The sequence below is a fragment of the Trachurus japonicus genome, chromosome 5, assembly GCF_045865225.1.
Source record: "Trachurus japonicus isolate A0001 chromosome 5, Traja_1.0".
NCBI lineage: Eukaryota > Metazoa > Chordata > Actinopteri > Carangiformes > Carangidae > Trachurus > Trachurus japonicus.
The window spans coordinates 27,559,119-27,581,411 of NC_140911.1; the positions used below are offsets into that span (position 1 = coordinate 27,559,119).

General features: G+C 41.9%; 1 protein-coding gene across 4 annotated transcripts in view; it reads right to left on the reverse strand.

Moving 5' to 3' along the window:
• celsr2 (cadherin, EGF LAG seven-pass G-type receptor 2) overlaps positions 1 to 22,293 on the reverse strand; it is a 78,173-nt gene that overhangs the window by 42,297 nt on the left and 13,583 nt on the right. For all 4 annotated transcript variants that reach the window (XM_085777116.1, XM_085777114.1, XM_085777115.1 and 1 more), the window contains exon 2: positions 8,845 to 9,546. In XM_085777116.1, the coding sequence (XP_085633242.1) occupies positions 8,845 to 9,546 (702 nt within the window). The remainder of the gene's footprint in view (positions 1 to 8,844; positions 9,547 to 22,293) is intronic.

Here is a 22,293-nt window from a genome sequence, read left to right on the forward strand (position 1 = left end):
ACTATATGAGTTCAGTGGTGTGTCATAAGGATTCGAGTCATGTACCATAGATATTTGATTGTTTTTTGAGTGTTTGTTGTGGTTGAAAAAAATGCCCCCATACTTTAGCATTGTGGCTATCACTAGCGCCGTCCAGCCATGGTGTAACTTTGGTTTGCCTGCATCAATTTTAGTTGCATTTTTTGCTCCCCCCAACACTGGGTGACCATCAGGACAACGAGTTAGGGGTCAAAAATGACCAGAATTCTCCTTTAACATAGGCGTTGTCTTGCCTTTCAGACCCCAAAATGTGAGTATTGACAAAAAATCTGTAATGTTCAGGCTCCCTAGGTTGAAATCCATGTGGTTTTACGAGCTGTTCCCTCAGTTTCCATTTGCATTTAAAGGGACAGGCTCTGAAACCAGCCGTTCTCAACAGGGCTGTTTTAAGAGGATGGAAAAAGTGTTGTGATGTTTGATCCTTGGGGTATTTTGACCGAAACATGTCTTTAGGCCACCTGGGAAATATTTTAATTTGTGGAAGAGGGACATAATATGTCTCCTTTAAAAAGAATAATAATTAGTTAAAAAATATATTTATCAGTCATTTTCAGTAATCAGAAATAATGAATGTCTAGTAATTCCTAGACATTTCATGCGACCCCTTTTGAATTCCAGGTGACCCCACGTGTGGTCCAGACCCCAAGTTTGAAAAACACTGCATTGTAGAGTGGAGCATCATCCACCACCATCGGTCAAATATACAGCTGCAGCATTTCAAACGTATTGTACAGGGCTGGATGAATAATCAATTGTAGACACTGTTGAGATTGTATATCAGAGGAAATCTGACTTTCAGTTACAGTATGAACACTGTTTACTCTTTCGATCAGTTTCAATCTTTTCTCTCTCTTCTGTGTGAAACCCAGCAGGATTCCTCCCTCCCCCCCGGGAACATGACTGCAGTTTGTGCTGCATTCACATTCAGTGGGACAACTTGATGGCTCGGAGCAGTGAGCTGGAAGCGTTTATACATTCAGACTCAAGCCATCCAGGAAATAACTGTGTTTTGCGCAGACTGTGGTTGGCCACTTTCAGCTTTTTCATGCCTCACAGGCCCTTGGTGGGTTCAGCATTACATTACAGTGTTTTCTAAGATGATCATTTTGGCATTTTCCTTTCATTGGACGGTGACAGTTGAGATACAGCAAACAAACATGAAGAGACAGGGAGAGGGAGAGTGGGGGCACATCATGCTAAACTGAACCAGAGATGTGTCTTCACCTCTAGGCCTTTAAGACATAGCACATTACTATTTTGATCAGTTTTAATTTTGATCAAGCAATTTTGTTTGCTTTTAATTACTATTGAGCTTCAGGACAACACAAGAACTGAACAGCGATCGCCCTGAAGGTCCAGAACAGAGCTGGTTTAGAGTGAGAGGGGCAGACAGCGAAACCACCGTCTCCGTTGTGTCCTTGGACCTCAGTCCGGCTCACATGTGGCCTGTGTCTGGGTCCTCGGGGTGGGAGGCTGCAGCAGTTGCTCAGGCAGGACCGCCCGCTCTCCCATGCGTGAGCTGGAATGTGTGTCAAAGCCACAGAGCCAGCAGTGTGGAAGAGTTGTGCTAAGTGCAGCTCTACTGTAACACTGGCACACACACAGGCCACACATCTTCATCCAACACTACTAATACACACACAGGCCTTTTATTTACTCTGTGTCTATTAATCAACCCATTCACAGCCCACTGAAAGCCAGCATCTTTGTTTTAGCGCTGTTGTCTAGTTACGTCTCTTCAGTCAATGTAAATCCGAGCGCTGCTGGAGACATTAAAGTGGCCGTTAATGACTCTAAACATTAATTGATTTTGCATGGGTAGATATTCTGGACCACTGAGACGAAGAAACTTCACTCAGATGCCAATTTAAAATGAATAATTTATCAATGTTTTTCAGTTTAGTGAGTTTGTTGCCATGTTTAGCTGGTGTCTATCCTCTGTCAACACTGTTTGTTTCAGGGGTTTAGGCAGATGTTGAATTCACAGAGCTCCTCTGACCAACTCCTGACCTCCTACTTTCAGAACAGGGGCGGTACAGCATCAAGGCAACATCTTTTGTCAATGATTTACTGACATTACTGCAGGCGTGAGGACTCATTGTTCAGTTGTTAACCTTTTCTTCCTGAAGGTTTTATAAATGAAGGCGTCTTTGACTTGTCCACACCAGGACACCCCAAGACGTCTTTCTATCTAAGCTTTATAATGGATCATCAGTGACCTGTAAGGCAGCAATCAATGGTTTCCTAACCATCAATAATACTATCAGTGAGAACTTAATAACTACACCTTATTGTGGTATAGAAAGTAGTAATATGTCAGGGTGCCATGTCTGTGTCACTCTGTTCTAGAAAGTAACAAAAAGGAGCAGAACAGCCCGTCATGTTCTTACTGATGATACACAGCCAGCCTTCTGTTACACTGCTCTCTGCCTCGTTATTAATTCAGCAACTTGCTGTAGGAAATAAACTACTTGTGTTACTTAAAGCTGTCGCATTGTCAAACATTGCATCAGCAAACACAGCTGTGTTACAGAGACATCCTCATGTGATCTCAGACACCGAGGAAAAGACATTTAACAGTTAATCTTGGCTAAGAGTCAGACAGTTCTGCCTCACAGTTGATACCTGAGGAGTCTGTCGCTGTTCAGCCGATTCCTGTGGGACGTCTCCACCCAAGATGCTCCTGAAGAGCAGCTCCATGTGACCAGGTAACATCACAGCAGGGTGGACTGGCTACAGGCTCACAGTCACACTCCCACTAAATATCCTGATCAATAATTCAAACACATCTCCTTCGCTCTATTTATGTACCTCTATAAGTCCATCCCTCACAGCCTCACTCCTGTTTGATCTGTTTTTTTTATCTGTGCTCTTTAGTGGCTGCTCTTAGTTTCTGACTGAACACACAGATATATATATATATATATATATACACTATATACATATACACGTATCAACTGTAGAGAAGTATAATTATCCAAATTGAATTAAAACAAAAAATAAATAAATAAATAAAATAAAATAAAATAAAATAAAATAAAATAAAAAATTAAAACATCACTTTGCCTGTAAAGGTGAGGTCAGAAGACGGTGGAAAATAATAAGATGGAATATTGTCAAAAATGTCAAAACTACCTACAAAAAAAAAAAAATGATGGGCAGTTGATATGTTAAATGGATTAACTGAATTTCTCTTCACATAAATTCTTTATGAGAGAATAAACAAAATGTGACAAATAATTGATCAGCTTCCTCAAATTCAAGCAATACTATAAAATACACGCCAGCTCTTATTTATTCAAGACCAGTACATAGGCGAAAGCAATATAACCCTAACCCTATAAAGGCTGCACCGCTCCTCAGACAGAGTTTCCTCAGAGATCTTAAACCTGAACAGGTGTGTCTGGGCTGCTAGGAAACAGAGGAGCCTCATCGCTCCCCACTGATGAGACGGAGCAGGTGGATCCCTCCAGACACCAACAGCCCCCAGCTCAGGGAAACTGAGATACAACCCCCACCACCACCACCACCACAGCAACAGAGACTTTACTTTCGCACCTACCCTGCTGAAACACTGAAAACTACGATATAACATTATCACCTACTAATAATAATGCAAAACACCAGAATGACAAACAATCCTTTTTAGCCACACTTTGCAACATGGAGTAGCAGCGTTGGTTGGTCAACCATCTTCATTCTGATGCTAAAATAGCTCAGTCAGTAACCATTAGAATAGATCATCATGATCTCTGTAGCAACTTCAGTCAGTGTGTGAGCTCTTTGTGAGTGTTGCCACTGCAAACAACTGTTTAAATAAACCAGTCTGGAAGAAATGTGACTCTTGTTTTTCATATTTCTATCATCTAATTTTTCTACCGAATTCAGTACTAGCCTACACAGCTAGCCCTGTCTGGCTTAGACTGTTGTCAGCTATGTTAGCATTCGCTATAAAACACAACTTATAGATATATCCTTAAATGACCAGTGTGTGATACTTGGCAAGGTTTATTGGCAAAATCTGAATATACTATCCATATAATCACTATAAAATAAAATTTTTGGTAGCCTTATAATTCATATAGCAAGGGTCTTGCTTTAGAGAGTGTCGCCATGTTTCGTGTTCATAAAAAAACAGCGAAGAAGAAGGAGAAAGGAAAGAAGAAGGAGTAGGAAACAGCAGACATATCGTAAAATAGTTTAGATTTTCCCAGTCGTCCCAGTCGTGGTAACACGTTTTTTTTTGTCCTCGGAGGCCACCGTCACTTTGCTGACGGGAGGGGTGAGTGCGAGCGAGTGTGAGCGCTGCGATCTAGAATCTAAACGCTAGATGTCACGGCTTCCCCTCATTTTACACACTGGACCTTTAACTTTACATATAAACCCACATGTCTGGAAACATATAATGAACAAAAAACCACCAGCACCAGTGCACCACTGTACAACATTATGAGCATTTCTTTTGATGCTACATGTGACCTCAAACCATAACCTCAATCAATACACTGGACTTTTGCTCTCTGTCAATTGGACCACACCAGACTTTGCTCTCTGTCAATTGGACCATCTTGTGACTTTGTGACTTTTGTGACATGCCTGGCAACAAGAAGAGACTGTTGTTCGCTCATGACGGTTGGACACATGTGCAGACACACACGTAATCCTTATGCTCTATCTAGAGCTGGACTTCAATTTCTTCAACTCTACATACTGCCTAATGCTGCAACACATTATGTCAAAATGTCAAATGTTGAAAAAAAAATAAAAAAAATAAAAAATTGAGAAATGTCATGTTAAAAAAAAAAAAAAAAAAAAAGTCAAATTGTTAAATTGTTAAATTTTGAAAATACTGGAAGAATGTTATGTCAAAAATGTAACATGCAGAAAAAATGAATATGTGAGTATTGGGGGCGGGACTAGATAAGCTTTTGCTTCTCCCGCTTTCCCTTTCGGTCATGTGTATTGTATTAATTGGATTGAGATGATGTGTGATGATGATGACTAATTGACATGCCCGAAATGAACCAAATAAATAAATAAATAAACATGAACAGAGCTGCAGAATTCAGTTTTCAAGCTCAGAGTATCCTGTTCATAGCTGTCACTTCATTTCATCACAGCCTGTGTGTCTGGCACCATTTTTTTCTGTCTGTCAGAGACAAACTGCATCGGCTTTTAGTGCCTGGCAGGTGTTAATTTCTGACACTGACGTGAGATGAGTTGTAAATTGGAGTGTGAACATTCACCAGTTTTTGTTCCAAAAGCTTCTCTGCACATTAAAACCCCACAAATGCACTCGCAATTACTGAGTGAACTGAGTGGGGGGAAATTAAGAAAAAAAACAGCTATCAAATGGAAAAGGGCAATTCCACATGTTTCAGTCATTTTTATACAGAGCAGTGTGTGAGAGAGACCCAGCGTCTACGCAGAATGACTCAGCCAAGCAGAATCATTCACTCTGAGGAACGGCAGAGATGATGATCAATGTTAGATTTTCTCATTTTCTTTCCCTCTACCATCTGGCAGCGCCTACAGTCCAACAGTTCCCCAACAACACACATACACACATTCATTAACACATATAAATGTCACAGATTGTTCATCCAACTTTCTTACACACATAGCACCCACCTGAAACACACAGTAAACAGAAAAGTGGGATTTGTCGACCACAGAAGAGGAGACGTCAGATGAAATGTGATCAAACTGTGTGATTCAACGACAGACTCACATTGTCTGTGGCTTCACCCTCCAAGTACTGACACTCCCTGGGTCCGAGCCCCAAACCGATGGAGATTAATGTAGCTAAATGTGTTCAGCCATGCGTTCAGTGTAACGGAAAGTAAATATTCCCACCTCACCCACTCACAGAGTCACTCTCCCTCTCTGCCGATTCACATTAAAAGCACCTACAGTTCAGCTCCGACACCCACAGCTGTGAATAAGAATATCTAAGTGCCACTCAACCTGGACTCTGTGTGACTGAGCCCACACACTCAACACTATTTCAGGCTTCATAAACAGCCACAAAATAGGTGAAAAAGCCTTTTAAATGTTTGACGAGGAATAATTGTGCCGATGAGAGAGAGCACCAAACACAATGTGACTTTCTGCAGTTCCTGCAGGGAACAAACAGGATTTAGTGGATTTTGTTGAACTAATGTTTTTTTCAAGAAATTGAAACAAGAAATAAGAAAATATGGAACATACACAAAGAAACCTCAACAAAACTATTCATGTGTTATATGTTAATAAATTACAGATTTACAGTACTTGCATTAAATCTGCAATAAATTCACCTTTAATGTTGTCGTTAACATGTAATTAATTCAACTGGAAGATGATTTTGGAGGCTGCAGTTTGTTTCTGTTGAAGCCTAATCACTGATACACAAGGTGTGGACTGACTGCTGGACTGGCTGGATGAAAGAAGCCAACACAGGACTTGAAAGTTGTTGTTTTTTTGTTGTTTTGTTTGGTCAAATTACTGTTTCAAGGTGAGAAATGAGTCGGTAAACTGTTGGTATGTTTAAATCTATTACCATTTACAATTATGTACATAATATATGCGGTCTATAAACAGACGGTCTGTAAGGATCTCTTTGTAATGATTACTGTGTGAGTAACTCATCAATCAATGATTTATACACAGTTCTGAGAGCTTCAGCTTAAACTGTTGATAAATCATATACACAGCTATGTTATGTGTAAGTGTTTGTATGTAGCCCATGATGCTGAACAGCAGATGGATAAAGTAAAGTGTTTTCTATGATCACACAGAGTAAACCAGGGAATGTTGAACTTCAAAGAGGAGATGAAACTCTGTATCCCATTAAAAAGTCAGAACTTGACCCACTTAACCTCTCAACAAAAAGATGGGGTACGTTTCTTAATATTCATATTGTATAAATTAGCATTTTTAATTATTTTTTCCTCTTTAAACCCCTTTTCTATTTCTCTTAACCAGAAACCCAGGCAGCAGACATCTTTAACCCTTTGAGGATGTGAATAATTTTTGGATCACAGACTGAATTATTCCTGCAACCAGTTTGCAATTCTGCTGCCAACAGTCATAAATTACTCCTTCATTATCTCTAAAGACGGAAGCCTCTGTCTTCTCCGTCTCGACATGCTGTGTGCTTTGTGATATAGATTTTTTTTTTTTAAATCTTAGGTATTTTTTACCACAGGGCATTTCACAGCCAGGGGACACTCTCCATCTGTGCTGTAGCCATCTATAATTAATAATTTCCTTCCTTCACTCCACTCAACGATACTACTCTGCACAGAGAAACTGCTGTTTCTTGTTCTCCTCACTGCAAAACACTTAACACTGAGTAAAGCTCTCTCTGAGGATCCCTGGTCTCCAAAATAAGCATCAGTGAGGAAACAGAGCTTGTTTTATCATGGTTCTCCCTGTCCTCTGGACGTGAGCTTTGAAACATGCTCCACGCCTGCAGCTCAGGATGTTTCCAGTGTAGGTGTAAAGTAAGCATGTAGCCATACTGGTTATTCAGTGGCTGTAAGACACACAAACAATAACAGATTTTGATATAAACATATGTTTTCATCATTTAAAATTGGGGCTGAATAATTAATTGCATTTGTAGTTACATCGTAACATGATAAAACGCAATTTTGTAACTGCACAGGCTGCAATTATGCTCTAGTTACACTCTATTGGTAAAAAGAGGCAACAACGCCACACTGTTACCTGTTGTACATTCAGGCCTAACGGCTCAGTAACAAGCCTGTAAATTCAACAAATCCAACAAGAAAGAGCAATGGACGATAAGGAACTTAAAAAATAATAGGAAATAATTACAATATTGGTAAAAAAAAATTCGCAATTAGATTCATTTCCCAAATCATTCAGCCTTATGACATACGGTATGTAAGAATTTGTTTTGGGAACAAACTAAATAATAATCCAGAGCAGCTGGACTTCTGCTGCGAAACTCACAGAAATGTGAAAGTTTAAGTTGATAATCAGATCAATCAGTCATCACTCAGCCTGTGTGTGGCACAGGGCAGTCTGTGTTTATACACGGTCGGTCAGGTTCAATACAGAGCTGCTGTGGACAGACTTTACAGCTCCCTGGGAATCTTTGAGACGTCAACATTTAAAGGCTATATGAGGACATCTTAGGAGACAAGGATTAATCTAGATTTTTGTTTATGTCAACACATACAATGAAAAAGACCAAAGAGACAAACTGTCTTAGAAATGTCTCTCGCAGTGTTTTTTCTGATATCCTTACTCTATTTCTGTCTCTGTTTGGATTCACTTTACAAATAAAAACACAATAAACCTTTTTTAAAGGAGAATTGCCATTTTTTTTACAATCTGGACCTCATTTCTAGCATAAAATATGATCATTCACTCACCCAGATAACTTTGGTGTCATTACAAGTTGTTCCGACGAAATTAGATCCAGCCAAGAGCCACGTATATCCGTATAATGCGAGTCTACAGGCCAGCAGAATGCAGCCTCTAAATAACACATTATCTGCAGAGAAACTCCTTCATTTCACCAATATTTTGTTATGCTACGCTAGTGCTATTCCCCTCTGAGTCCGGGGTTAGCTGTTATCAACATCTGGGGTCTGTAGGTTGACCTACTGACCTCTGACTTGGATGATGTCAGCGAGTGATTAGTGATCTGTCACTCTTACACTCTATGTGTAAAGTTTATATTTGTGTGTGAGAACAGAGAGCTTGGTGGCATTCAGTAACTGCAGGGGGGGGGTTAAATGTATTAATAAAGCAAAACAAAAAGAGTCCATATAAACCTGGAGCTCTCACCTGTGTAGTCCTCGAAGCACTCGCAGGTGTAGCCTCCCTCTCTGCTTCGACACACTCCATGAGCTCCACAGGGCTTGGAGTAGCAGAGGTCGATCTCCGTCTCACAGTAGTCCCCCGTGAAGCCGCTGGGACAGCGGCAGCGCAGCCCGGCGATGGGATGGATGGGCCTGAACAAGATGGTGTCGGACGCAACGAACGGAGCCAGGCTGTCGAACTTCAGCACGGACACACACTTCATGTAGTTCTCGCAGGGCTCGCGGAGGCAGATGTTGTCGTCGAAGGGAAGAACCTCCTGTGAGGAGATCTGGGCCAGAAGGCTGCGGTTCAAGTACAACCTCTCCTGGAGCTCCTCCGAGCCGAAGAACTCTCCGCCTCCGCTCTCGGCCCCTCTCCCGGGCCGCTCCGGCCCCTCGGCCTGCGGGCGTCCCTCCCCGAACACGGGCACGGGCACGGCCACGGACAGGCTGACGTTGAGGATGCGAGCGCTGACGTCCGTGTCGTCCTGGATGTTGAAGATGACGACGTCCTCGGGGGCGGCGGACAGGACGCGGGCCACGCCGTCCAGAAACTGAGCCAGCAGCAGGGAGAGGAAATGCTCCTGGGAGGTGTTGGCCAGCCTCAGCGTGATGCTGTTGGACAGCATCTCATCTGTGATGATGGTGACCTGGAGGAGACACTGGGCCGACACCGAATGGACGCCGTCTGAAAAAGGCACACAGCGGGAGGAACGGTTAACATGAGATGACACAAAGAAACGTCTGAGTCTGAGCTGCAGCGAAGAGGAGCTTTGTCCTGTAAACACTAACAATGGACGACGTCCTCTTCTAAAGCAGACAGCTAAGTGAACACAGGTTGGATCAGCTGCATTAGGAGGAGATGAACTCATGTTGAAGGGAATGATTACAGCAAATAAGATGACGATTATTTTTTATGACAGAAAGAAAAACTATCATCCTGTTCTTGACTCAAAGGTCTTATACAGAATGAACCGTGAAACTGTAACAGCTCCAGAGCTAGGATGACGACACATCTCCAGCTCGGAGACAAGAGAGAACAACTGTGATGCAGAGGAGAGAAGCTGTGAAACCAGAGAGCACAGCTGCAAACAAGAAGAAGAAGGCTGGTGATCATCTATATTTTTGTTCATATCAACACAATGAAAACCAGAACAACACTTTTACTGTACTTCTTTGTTGTTGTTAGTCCAGGCCCCACTGGTTCCTGCTGTAACAGGGTTTCTGCAGGTACCAGAAAATCTAATTTAATGTTTTTTAATGCCCTTTTAATGCCATTTCAAACATTTTTAATGCCTGTGACTGCAAATACTATACGTGTACATACATACACTTATACCTATATACACCTATATACACACACCTTATTACTTTGTTCTGCATGTTTATCACACCAATAGGGGTGCACCAATTGCAATTTTCTGCCCGATCACCGATTTTTAAAAAGCCTGACCTACCGATTCCGATTTTTGCCGATAGCGATTAAAAAAAAAAAGTCAACAGTATCCTGCCACCACCTAAAAATATTAATTTAGAAAATTCTCCATTTCTTCACCCACATTTAATTTTACTGTAGATTAACTGTATAATCCCCCTATTTTTCTGCTCTTTGTGCTCTATAGGGATGTAATGATATCAAAATCTCACTGTATGAATCAATCCATTTTTTAATGCCTTTGAGAATCAGATTTAATGCCTTTTAATGCCATTTAAGGCCTTAATTTTAGCAAAATATATTGAATGACTTTTAATGCTTTTTAATGACCTGCAGAAACCCTGTGTAATATCAGTTTATATACATAAATGCTTTTTAAAGGTTCAACTGAGCACTGAGGTTTTTAGGGAACGTCACTGGAACCAGAGTGAATTTGTTGGGGACTATGATTTCAGTTTTTCTGGCAGTAGGACAGTGTCTGTGGGACGGACTCACATCGACATGTCACCTGGAGCATTAACCTGGTTCACTGCTGTCAGTGGTTTCAACAGTGCAGATCTACGGTTCAGTTACATCAGGCTTTGACTTCACAGACAGCACTTGATAGTAGATTAAATACTTTTTTGGTTTTTGGTCTTTTCATTGGATTCAATATCAACTATCACCTGAACATTCACCTAAATCCTCATCCAATAGTGTATTAAAATTGTGCAGATACATGTAATCTTAATGATAGTACTTAGTGAGCGTGCCATCAACACATAGAGCAGCTGCGACAACAGGACCGATGCAGGTACTTGCATGGTGGAGGATCTGTGCAGCAGCTGCTACTGTAACACCAGGTTCACGTATTTGCAGTCGACCCACTTGTGTAAACAGACTTACAGCTGAGGATGAAGGACTGAAAACAAAAAACACCACAGACTGTGTAGAAACTGACACTTTTTTTCTGAAGTGGTATTCTTGGCTCCGACGACAGTTTCTGGGCTTCTCATGTGCCAGAACAGATGACACATGTTTGCCAAGAGCAAGAAAGAACAAGTGTATGTATGTTTCCTTTCAGTGCTTTCCAAGTTTCTAATCAGCAATTTCACACCTCTCTCTTTCCTTTCTTTGTTCGGAAGAAGAGATGCTACTTCATTATACACACTAGCTGGAAGGCTCCGGTCTACACGCAGCAGTTTAAGCGTTTCTCAGCCCGGCAGAGCTCATCTATTGTCTCCCTGTTTTGATACCAGATCCTGTTAATGTTTTGATCCTGTATGCATTCACTTCCTTGGAAATTCCTTCCTTTGAAACCAGATGAGTGATTTCCAGTCTGCTCATGTACAGCTCATTAGGTCTTTAATAACTAAGTACGACTTTAACATTTTGAATGTGGACAGAATGATTCCTATTCACCATATCTTGCTACATCATGTCAGACCATGTGCTCCGTTTACATGGCCTCATGGCTTTACTGAGCTCATTTCTTTTGGAGTTTTTCTACGATAATGATATTTGCAAGAAGAAAAAAAAAAAGCAAAGTGCTTCTCATCCAGTTCCAGCTAAATGTCACTGACAGGAGCAGTCAGAGGACTCTGCTCACCGAGGGGTAAAATTATAATGAAAACAGCCTCCATCCAAAACAAAACCATCCAGTCACAAAGAGCAAAAAGAACACACAGGGACGTTGAGTGTGTTGCTAACAAGCACAAAACCTATGGATCTGAGTTACTGAGTCAGATGTTTGTGTTCATCCAAGCAATTTCTGCTGAACTGGTAATTAGAGGAGAGCAGGCAAAAAGTGTAATTATCTTTATTTAGCCATGATTCTCTTCTAAAGGCGTCCTTCATTAGCTGATTTGAAAAGCTACAATGTAGTGAGGAGTCAGTATCTGACTCACTTAGGTTTCCTATCTGGACTTAGACTTTGTAAGCTGCCAAGCGAGTGTGTGGCAGAAACTAACCAGTGAGCGATGGATGGTGTAGTGTAGTTTCACTGTAAGGTCACAAAAAGAGGCTGCTATCGTTTTGTCAATCTCAACGCTCAGGAGGAAACGCAGAACAGGCTCAATCAAATCAAATGTGTGATGAAAACAAGCCCCTCTCCCACCAAAATTATCAATGGGCTGCTTTGTGTCGGGCCGTCTGGATGCTGGCCAGAACCTGCGAGCAGAACTCACACAAACAAACAGCACAGGCCAAAGTTACCGTATCCCTGTTTGGCACAGAGTGAGTTTAAACACAGAATGCCAAAGGAGGGGAGGGGGCAGAGGGAGGGGTCACAGAGGAAGTGAGACAGAGAAGCATGTCTGACACAGCTTTAATCCTCCTGCTTTCAGTCAAGCGCTTCCAGGACAGTAATAATACAGAGCCTTAGTGGAGGAAGTGGGAGACAAAATCAAAGAGACACAAGCAGGGTCGCTCCATTAGTTCACACTTTACTATCAACACACACACACACACACACACACACACACACACACACACACACACACACCTGTGTACACAAGAAAAGCATTCACACAGGAGGGGAGGGAACCGGGGGCGTGGGGTCTCAAGAAGAAAACACTGTAATAAAAGTTTTCTTTACTCGAATTTACTTTGGGGCTTTTTTCTGATAGTTGTGTGCTCTGGTGACAAACCACACTGTCTCTTTACATTAAAAAAATAATAAAATATACCTAGAAAGTAGCACAAGTCTGTGACCAAAGAAATGTGGGGCTGAAGTGGGTTTGACTGTTTCTCTGGTGTTTTGTCCGTCCTACTACAACCAAGACTAGATGGTCACAGTACCATTTACCAGCAAATGGTGAGATAAGTATCACTTTATACTGTTTTAATTTGAATATGTGGAAATATTGTGAATGTACATACAGTATGTAAAGAAGCACATTTAATTGAGTACAGACACTTTTTGTTTATATTTATATACTAAAAATGTTACGTATTCATTTGTTGCCTCAGGGCTACAATGTGCAGTTGGACCACTTTTGCTTTGACAATAACATTCAAATGGATGGAGAGATACAGCAACAGCATTGGCTGTCACCACAGTCAGTGCTTTTGCTGTACTATCTACTCGTCCTCACAGGACAAGGAGACAGGAACATCTTATGTGTGGAAGGAACATGACGCAGCAGTTTGGTTCATTCCCTCTGACAGTGGAGGACAATCAGGAAAAGTGGTGAGGACCAACATTTTTGATCAATATATTATCAGTGATGGTCAATTAAGGTCCCAAAAACTGGGAGCAATATTTTTTTCCCATAAAATAAAAATTAATCCCATAGAGAGTTAATTCAAAAATCTCCTGCCTTCACCTCAGTTGAACTATTCACATGTTCATTGTGAGGTGCTGTGTGGTGACAGCATCAAATGAAATAATAAAGTTGTGAAAATTTGTTGCAGCACAATTTTAAAAGACGACGTTTACACATAGGTTGTTTTGTTGAACTGTATAGAACCCAAAGATAATCCATTTAAAATGCTTTAAATCATTAAATGATTTATATTAAACTGTTTAAAGCCCACAGATAATCTATCTAAAATACTATAAATCATGTATGGGAGGAGACAGCCAAAACAGTTCCACGGAGGCTTCGTTTAAATGATTTATTGGCTGTCAAAACTGCCATTACTGACTAATGTGTGTCCATCACAAATCAAAGCTCTCTGTAGCAAATTAGTTTGTACTTTTTTGGTTTAAACAGACAAGTCTCACAGGACACAGCCAGAGAACGAAATGTTTGAGTGTGGTGGCACAGAGTAGACTATCAGCTCTCTGCCTCTCCTCTCTTTATCTGTTCATATAACCTCTGATGATCTGCAGCAACAGGAGCAAGAAACACACACATCTCTGAGGGAGCAGCAGAGGCTCCTAAAGGTCCGGCCGTGTATAAGGACAGACATAGCCTTGATAACGTCCTCTGCCAATTCACATTCTTGGTAGGAAGTTCAGGCAGAGCTTCAGGCATAGATGCAGCGCTGGGAAACTGAGCGCGAGGAGAATCTCTCCTGAAAGAGACCAGACCATCCTTCAAAGAGGTTATTCTCTGCAGAGCGGAGGGTAAGCAGGGCGGTTTGGGCCAAAAAGGAGGAGAAGAGGGATGTTTAGTTGGTAACAAGACAAGGTGCCAGTTCTGAAGTGTGACACTGCTTTGAGCCCGGAGCTCGACCCTCTCTGGGGCCTCTGGGTGCCAGGAATGCTCTCAGCTAGGAAGTGGCGCCAGGGAAAAGATTAAACACACACTGGCTTTAGGACTGCCAAGGTTGTATAAGAATTGTGGGTGTTTGTGTGTATGCATGTGTGTGTGGGTGGTAGTGAGGATCCATACAGTATGTCAATATAAAGCAGAGCAGAGAGTATACATTGAAGGAGTGCAGGTTTATCACTCAATCTCTGAAGTGGAGGAAAACTGCAGCGCTTCATCAAATCTTTAAAACAGTGAGTGTGTGATCAGTGCTGTCATTTTAACATGACTCGGTGACTCAGCCTCACTCTCACTCACACCTCACAGCTTTGAACCAGAGGACGGATCAACTCAAAACTCAAAGCTGTTTGCTGTTTTACAGGCTGCACCCAGAATTCCAGATTGTGTTTTTTTTAGCACAAAGTGGTAGCACTCTTTTAAAACCTCAAATCATCTAGAGCGTAAACAAAATATAAACATTCCTTTAAAACCAGGCAGATCAAGAGAATAACGCATGTAAACAAGCTGGCTCATTAGAATTTACAGAAAGTCTCTCAGAGACATCCAAAGACCACGTTTGGCTGGAAGCTGAAACTTCCACACAGCAGAAGACCAGGGGTTGTTCTGCTTCTTATCATGAAATCTTAATGAAGCCCACCTTCATCATTATGAACAACAAATGCTCCAGTGATAGGCTACTCTTTGTATGAACACAACGAGCCTATAGGGCTGTGTGTTTGCCGTAAAGACATTTACAATCACAGCTTAATATATGGATCTGTGTGTGAACTGAAGCCTGCAGTGGGTCAGAATAACTTGATTGCAGAGGGAGAAAGAGAGACAAGGAGAGAGAGAACAAATCAGTGAGACTGGTCTAATTAGACAACAAAGTTGCCATCAAATCTCCCAGCTGAATCCCAGAAAATGTCAAGAAAAGTCATGGTGGATAAAGATCAGAAAGACTCTGTGACCAAACTACCGGAGACAGAGACATCACTCAGAGCAGCATGAAAGTAGCCCCGGTCGTCTCCCTTAGTGATTCCCAATCGCTGGTCAAATGGCAGTTTATCAATTATTTACACCGGTCGCTTCATGTTTAATGATTACATTTTGGTGTTGTATTCTGCTTTGTTTGTCTAAGGAGAGTGAGGAGGGAAAAGGAAAGGAAAAAAGAAGATGAAGTTGTGCTGTGAAGCTGCTGATATACATGTGTAGGCTATATACTGTAGGCTACATGTACTGTACATGTTCTGTCTGTCTACTGATCTCCTCTTAACTCAGAGCTGCACCTACACACAACAAGCTTACAAAGAGCAAGCATGGTTATGGAACAGTTGCAGGCAGATTTAAATTGTATGTATTACAGCAATCTTTCCAGTCATTGTTGATCACCTATACCATCATCCACTGACACCACCCTGATGGACGTGTTAGCGGTGTCCCAGTCCAGGAGCTGCCTCCAGTAAAGGAAAGGACACAGCAAATGTAGGAGTGACCTTGGCCAGTGGGCTGAACCTGCACCGGTCTAACTGGAGTGTTGGTGCAGGATCCAGCTGCCGGCCTCAAAATTAAGACAGAGCAATATTAAAGGAGACATATTATGCCCCTTTTCCACAAATTAAAATATTTCCCAGGTGTCTTAAAGACATGTCTGTGACATGCTTTGGTCAAAATCCCCCAAGGATCAAACATCACAGCACTTTTTTCATCCTCTTTAAACAGCCCTGTTCAGAACGGCTGGTTCCTGTCCCTTTAAATGCACTGCTTGCCCTGCCCCTTCTACTGGTACCAGGTAGGGGTGGGATTATGCAAATTTGAAACCTAGTTAGATCATTGGAAGACAACTGAGGGAACAGCTCGTAAAACCACATGGATTCAACCTAGGGAGCCTGAAAATGACAGATTTTTTTGTCAATTCTCACATTTTGGGGCCGGAAGGCAAGACAAACACCCAAATATGTGTGGCGGCCTGGGAAAACCCGTCGGATGTCGTGGACGTTCGATTGTGGCAAATAGCCAAAATAGGTGGAAAAGTACTATTTCCACGATTTTGATATTTTGTGTGATTCTGGTACTTTGAACTCCCTACTACATCGTGGTGAATAAATATTTTAAGAAAACAAAACGGAAAGTACTTATTTTTATGTTTTTGTGGCGAGTATAAGGCGTTTTGTTTCCAGCTGAGCCGCAGCACCAGCTGAGCCACAGCAGCAGCGCTAGAGGAGACAGGTCCGTTGTTGTTGTAGATGTAGCATTCAAGGACCCTCGGAAAGCAGAGAATCCCGCGATTCAGATGCTTTTTTACAGCTGATCTTTATCATAAACGGTTGTTGATGTTTTGTAAAACTTGTGCAAGTGCCGATGATGAGTTCGGTTTAGCGCCGATGCTACGTTCTGTTTGGCATTGATGCTACGTTCGGATTAGCATCGATGCTACGCTAGGTTAGCGTCTGTTCCCGTACCACGTGATCACACGCACCCTATATGGTCCATTCTTGTCACAGAGGCACCATTCAAGGACCCTCGGAAAGCAGAAAATCACACGATTCAGATACAGTTTACAGCTAATCTCTATCATAAACGGTTCAGAAGCTGTTTAATGTTTTGTAAAACTCTCGTCTTTAGAGGGTTAAAACAGCAACGTTCTAGTTAAAGCCATTTTTCTCACTTTTCAGTTTTTTGGTCATAATAGATTAAAATGCTCATAACTTTTGATCTGAGAGGGCTATCTCAGTCATTCAAACAGTTATGAATGGCTGAAAACGTCTAGTTTATGGAAATATCAAAACATGAAAATGTCAAAATCCCACCATGTGAAGGGTTTTCCCAGGCCACCACACATATGTTTAAGAGCCTTCAAAAAGTGATATTTATGTCACCTTTAATGGAGCATTAAGCATGAAGTCAGACCTCATCAACCAAAACCAGGACCTCACAGGCTCAGAGGGACAGCTTATGATTTGTGACAATTCACATTAAAGCAGATATCATCGGCACGGCCGTTTCGGCTAATGCTGTGTTCAAGGCAGGCTTTTGAAACCGTAAGTTACAGCTTCAAGTCACAACTACGACTTGGTAGCGTTCCAGGTAACCCGTAGCTCGTGTTTTTACCGTCCTGTTGTCTGTGAAAGTTCCCTATAACGGCCACTCGTAACTTCCGACCCGTGAACTCGTACCAGATCGAACTGGTATGACTTCACAGGAAGGAAAAACACAAAGTATGTGTTTCCTTGAACGCACCATGAGTTAGCAGCCCCCGCCCTTGTCAGGCATCAATTGGTCCTCGTGCTACGTCACCACATTCACGCGCATCCCTTGGCTGCACACACAGCCCTTCATGCCGTTCTCTCCCCTCATTGGATAACACTTGTATCCCACAAGGAAAATTTTCTCCTCGGGTTACAGCAGAGCAGAGTGACGGAGAGACTCGTGTTTAGGCTGAAATACTTCATGTAAGTGATTGCTGACGGAAAATAGGACTATTTAGGACTTATATTAACAAAAACATTCCACTGATATCTGCTTTAACTTGTGATGGACAATCAACAAGGCACAGCTAAACATTCTGTATGCATATTACTAAGAAGTCTTTAGCATTATGTGTGTAACAGTCCAGAGAGTGCTACATAAAACATCCACATCCACCTATCCCTCTTGTCTATTTGACTTTACAAATACACAAGGATTGCACCGGTTGGCTTACCTCAGGTTAGCCATGTTGAGTAACAAACCTGTCAAGCGTCAAGTCTAACATTTCAATAACAGGACACTGAAGCCTGTGATGAAAGTGTAAGCAGAGGAATTTATTCTGCACACTATTTTGGAAAAAGTCGATCTGATTTTAAATGGTCATACCATACCATAAAAATAAAATCTGTTAACCCTAACCCTCCAATCAGAAGCAGCCTTTGGATGGTAAACACAAAGCTCATGTTCTGAAAACTTAAAATACAGAAACACAGACATGACATCCAGGTTAGATTAAAACATTAGCTGGAACTGCGCTCCTGTTCAGACCTGGTATTAACATGCATCTTCAGCGACAGAAGGTGTGTGTATGAAACTGTGTGTGTAAGTGTGGGAGTATGTGAGAGGCACAGAGGGGCTGAGCTAATCATTGCAGTGTGCACAGCTCTACAAAGAAATGCAGCTTTGGCCATTAGAAACAGTAAAAAATTCATGTTTGGTTCTTTCTGTGTTGGGACTAATTAGACTGTGAGGATGTCAGTGAAGTAGGTGGGCCTTCGTTTGTGTTTACACTGCTGAAAGAACATGGCCAAGTGTCCTAGTCTATCTATCTATCTATCTATCTATCTATCTATCTATCTATCTATCTATCTATCTATCTATCTATCTATCTATCTATCTATCTATCTATCTATCTATCTATCTATAACATCATGGATGGATGGATGGATGGATGGATGGACGGACGGACAGACGGACAGACGGACAGACGGACGGACGGACGGTTGGATGGATGGATGGATGGATGGATGGATGGATGGATGGATAATGGATATGATGGATGGATGGATGGATGGATGGACAGATGGATTGATGGTTTGATGGATGGATAATGGATGGATGGATGGATGGATAAATATACATAGTATATAGTAGTATATATAAATCCATGCGTACACAACAGCTCAGAAACAAGGCAACATTCCGGCTTCTCCACCTCTGAATGAACACATCACTAAACACCGAGCCAGTGTAAGCACCGTCTACTTATTGTGGGGGGGGGCACTCACACACCAGAGCCAGTATAAATGTACCATTTATCATCATGGCAGTAGCTAGCTGATATATAATCACACTCAACCAGCTCTCTCAAGCAGCCATTCATTACATGTCTAATGGTGCCACGTTAAGAACGCCACGCTCAAACAAAACCACGTAAACTGTGGGATCTGCAGGGGCTGATACTCCCTCAAAGGCAACTGTGTGTTTCACTGCAGAAGTGTGTCAAGTTGGGGGGGGAACCTCCGGGTAAGGAGGTAATGAGGTTCAGCAGAGCCTGTCGTAGTGGTTGAGCATCAGTACACTACAGTATGCGGAGCAGCAGGCCCTGAGTATTCACTACATCAAAGAGCGTGGAGCCGGGCTGCTGTTTCCAAGATCAATAGGGAGATCATAAATTAAAAATCACTTTGGAGGGATAAGGCCTGTGGATGCCTTTGCACTTCAGAGTCTTTAGAGCTCCATGCAGGAGGCCACTCGGCAAACCAACAAGTTTTTAATGAGTTTATGATTTGAAAATAAGCATCCCTAGTTTTACTTCCTGTTTGGCTGTTTGTTAAAGGATTTAACCCAGCGAGACCTGGGCCCGTGTTAAATACACTAGATTAAATCTACAAGTGTACAATCTGATTTACACCAATTCAGGAGTGGGGAACTTCACCTAGTGTAACTTCTGCTGCTAGAGGTCTCAGTCACAACAATATCACAAGACAGACCTGGATGACAGCATGAAATACTGTGGGATCATGGGAGTTATTGTTTTCACCACCATTCCTGTAAGGTTCTCCTGGTTTGGATTTCCTTCAGTGTCAGGTTCAGCAAATCAAACAGGTCCTATATGATGATCACCATTAAAATCTCATTAAATCAGTGTTTCACTGACACCACACAAGACGCTGGGAGTTGAGATCACAGCTAACCTTTGTTAAGATGTTTTCTCTGATAGACTTTTACTGGCTGCTGAGTTATCCAAAACCACACAACATGATTAAAACTGGCAGAAATAACCATAAAGTAGTCTCTGTTTAAAAACCAGTGATGGTGAAGCACCTACCACAGAGCTTTAGTTCCACCTGCACAGCCTGGTCATGTTTGGCACTTTCATGTGGATAAAACAGCTGTCTCTAGCAGGCCTGTGCAGCTGTTACAAACAGTGTTGATGCACTGCCATGGTGTGAAACTAATAATAATAATAATAATAATAAATCATATGATTTATCTAGCGCTTTTCTCGGTTACTCAAACATGGTTAAACTATGGTCACAAGTGTCATGTTTGCATAGTGCTGACAAACACCATAGTGGTGAGTCCACACAAGGTGACAGAGGAACAACACAAGTGCACCACACACCAATCAGCCATGACCAGAGAGAGCAGCCCCTGTGGGAACAACAACAGTTTCATTTAATTAGAATGAAGTACTGTGCCCTTGTAGACGCCCACCATTATATCCATTGATTGCTGGGACTCTGCTGCTGCATGTGTGCATAAGATAATGATTAATCTATGACATTTCACTTTTTATTTCTGAAACTCAGTTGTTTCATTAACCTGTTTTGAGTTTTACTTTACTGGATTGTAAGTGTAAGAATTAAATCATCTTAACAATGAATGTTCCGATGTTCCGAGCTCAGACAAAGGAAAGGTGCAGCGTGTGCAGTTTTGTAGGAATACAGAACATGGTTATAGAAATTCACAGAGGAAAACACTAAAATAGTATTATTATTTTTCATTTTAGCTTCTTTCTTTGTGATCTTTGTCCTTTCATGTGATTGGACCTCAGGTGAACATACAAGGACAACGAGCACACAGCAGGACAAACACCAGCCTACAACCTGAGGCTCAATTAACTCTCCACTGGGAAAAAAAAGAGAAAAAACAAATCAGACCCCAGACACTAATGAACATTAATGTGGGTTAAAGACAGAGGAAGTCTAAGTGTCATGATGTTGCAGCTCTGTAGCTAAATGCTCTGATAGTATTTAACATGGTCTCAAACATGTTCCATCAAGCTTCTCAGATGTCTCTTTAAACTAAGTGCACTCTGGTTGGTGTCGATTTAATTTAAAAGCTGGAATCTGGGTCCTGGTGATCAAAAGGGAGGCAGTAAAATGTGCTGGGGAGCGGCCTGGTTGAATTAAACAGGGCTGAGAGGTGAAACACATTCAACCGCTGCCTGAATGATGGCTGGTTGGGGGGTGGAGGCCATGCATTCAAAGGGAAGGACAGGTTTTTCATCCCATTACCCTAACCCCCCCTCCCCCCTCTCCCCTCGACCCCCCATCAGACAAGCAACGGCCCAAGCTGACGCCCCACCACCAGCTTCTGCTGCCTGTAAATCTACTAACTCCTGTAAAGGCCTCAATCCACATCCACCTACAGCAGCTCACCAGGAGTTCTGCAGCAGCTAGCTGCATGCATACCCCCCAGTCCAGTCTTTATGCTAAGCTAAGCTAATTGTCTCCTTGTAGTGGCTTTATTGTGTGTGAGTAGCATCACTCTACTGCTGCCAGAAAACAACAGTTTTGGGCATGTTACTTTTAAAAAGTAATTAGTTAGTCCTACTAGTTACTTTTTCCCAAAGAGCAGGAACTGAATTACTACATTATAAAAGTAAGTAGCCTAATTACCAGGAAAAGTAACTATTGTGTTAAGCCTATGAATATTCTCATTTGTCCAGGTCATAGTTATCTCAAGGAAATTTAAATGGAATGCAACTGGACTTGGTTATTTGTCAAGGAAGACGTTTCACTTCTCATCCAAGAGGCTTCATCAGTTCACGTACGCATCTGACCAGGCTGGGACTGGTCCAATGTTGGACAGTTTCATTCGATTTAAATTTCCTTGAGATAACTATTGCGTTACTTAATAAAATGCCCAAATATGTCCAATTAACCCCAACACCATAACCCTGACCTCCTGTTCTCTGAGTGAGTTGGTTAGTTCCAGATAAAAGTCTTTTTTCCGACTAGTTGATTGACAGAAAAAAATGTGTACATAACGTACACTTCAACTGGTTTCCTGACGGGACTTCTTGAGTCAAGAAACTGTGAATAGTCCACTTAATTGTCAGTAATAG